The following is a 1,278-nucleotide window of genomic DNA, read 5'->3' as shown; positions in this document are numbered from 1 at the left end:
TATCAGAAAATTTAACACCTGAATAAATCAAATGACAATGATCATATACGTTAAATAAAAATAAAAACCTTATTGTACTATACCACAGGAAACTTTAACACTTAAATATTAGAATGAACGTAAAAATTCATGCATTTATTGTTTTATAAACTGCATAATGTATTATTTTGTTTAGAGAAAATTTACTTTGGAAATAATATTTAAAAAAGAAATGCACACAAATTTTGTATTCATTTTAATAAATCAAATAATAATGATCACATTCGTTATATAAAAATACAAACAATATTGTACGTATCAGAAAATTAAGCACCTGAATAAATCAAATAACAATGATCATACAAATTAAATCAGAATAAAAATATTATTATACATACCAGGAAACCTTGCAAATGGTACTCTAATACAAGCAATATCCATTTTGGTAAAATCTTCGTCGTCCTGTACCCAACACATGCACATTGTATTAAATTTACACAATGCATTGTAAGATCCGATCACGTTGTGAACAAAATTGATAAAAATAATGACACAGATCAAACTAAATTCTTTCCACGATGACATCTACAAACAAAAAATATATTTTATTTCATTGTTTTTAAATAATTCACGCACATATTTTTCAATGAAAAATAATTATAAATAATAAATAAAATTGATATGAGATGCAAACCTTAACAATGTTGAATTAACGAAACAATAATTGAGCTTTCAATGATGAAAGCACAAATAACTCGTTCAACGTATTCTTTCAAAAACATCCTAATCTGTCAATTATCATAATCTCTCTCTTTTGTTACAATCGTGGATTGAAGTAAACAAGAAAATTATTATTAAATTTCTTTTCAATTTCATCGATATACATGCAAGCACACATTCGCGAAATGTATACTACTAAAAAGCTTAGTTTTCCTTTCTAAAGCGCAAGTGCATTTCATTATGGACACCCCCGCGCAAACGCACTAACGTTTCAATTTTATGGATCGCGAAAAGGGATGAGTGTGAGAGAGAGAGAGAGAGAGAAAATAAAAGTAGTATAAAAGGGGAACAAAAAAAATAAGAAAAAAAAAAATCGCTTACTTATTCGTTCATTGTAACATTGACCATCGTGAAAAAAAGCTTGAATGAACTTACGTATATTTGAACACGTTTAAAGAAAATATGATTCTATGGGATTATGATTTTTTATATTTTTATATATTCTGTTCAAAAAATATTTTTTTATTTTACAATAAATTGTGTTACGTTTATTTGATTTATTTTATTCGATTTTTGTCA

At 26.0% G+C, this 1,278-nt stretch overlaps 1 protein-coding gene across 1 annotated transcript in view; it reads right to left on the bottom strand.

The window, feature by feature from the left end:
* The window catches only part of LOC106791999 (chaoptin), a 7,520-nt gene extending 6,613 nt beyond the window's left edge, over positions 1–907 (bottom strand). Inside the window, exons 1-2 of the mRNA XM_014758087.1 lie at positions 674–907; positions 378–564 (exon numbers count right to left, since the gene is read on the bottom strand). Coding sequence (XP_014613573.1) covers positions 378–564 — 187 coding nt within the window. The 5' untranslated portion in view covers positions 674–907. The remainder of the gene's footprint in view (positions 1–377; positions 565–673) is intronic.
* Between the last annotated feature and the right edge of the window lie 371 nt (positions 908–1,278).

This window comes from Polistes canadensis, unplaced genomic scaffold, assembly GCF_001313835.1.
Source record: "Polistes canadensis isolate GaletaPanama2010 unplaced genomic scaffold, ASM131383v1 scaffold_365, whole genome shotgun sequence".
NCBI lineage: Eukaryota > Metazoa > Arthropoda > Insecta > Hymenoptera > Vespidae > Polistes > Polistes canadensis.
The sequence above is the reverse complement of the archived record's forward strand: the minus strand, read 5'-3'. Positions and strand labels throughout refer to the sequence as shown.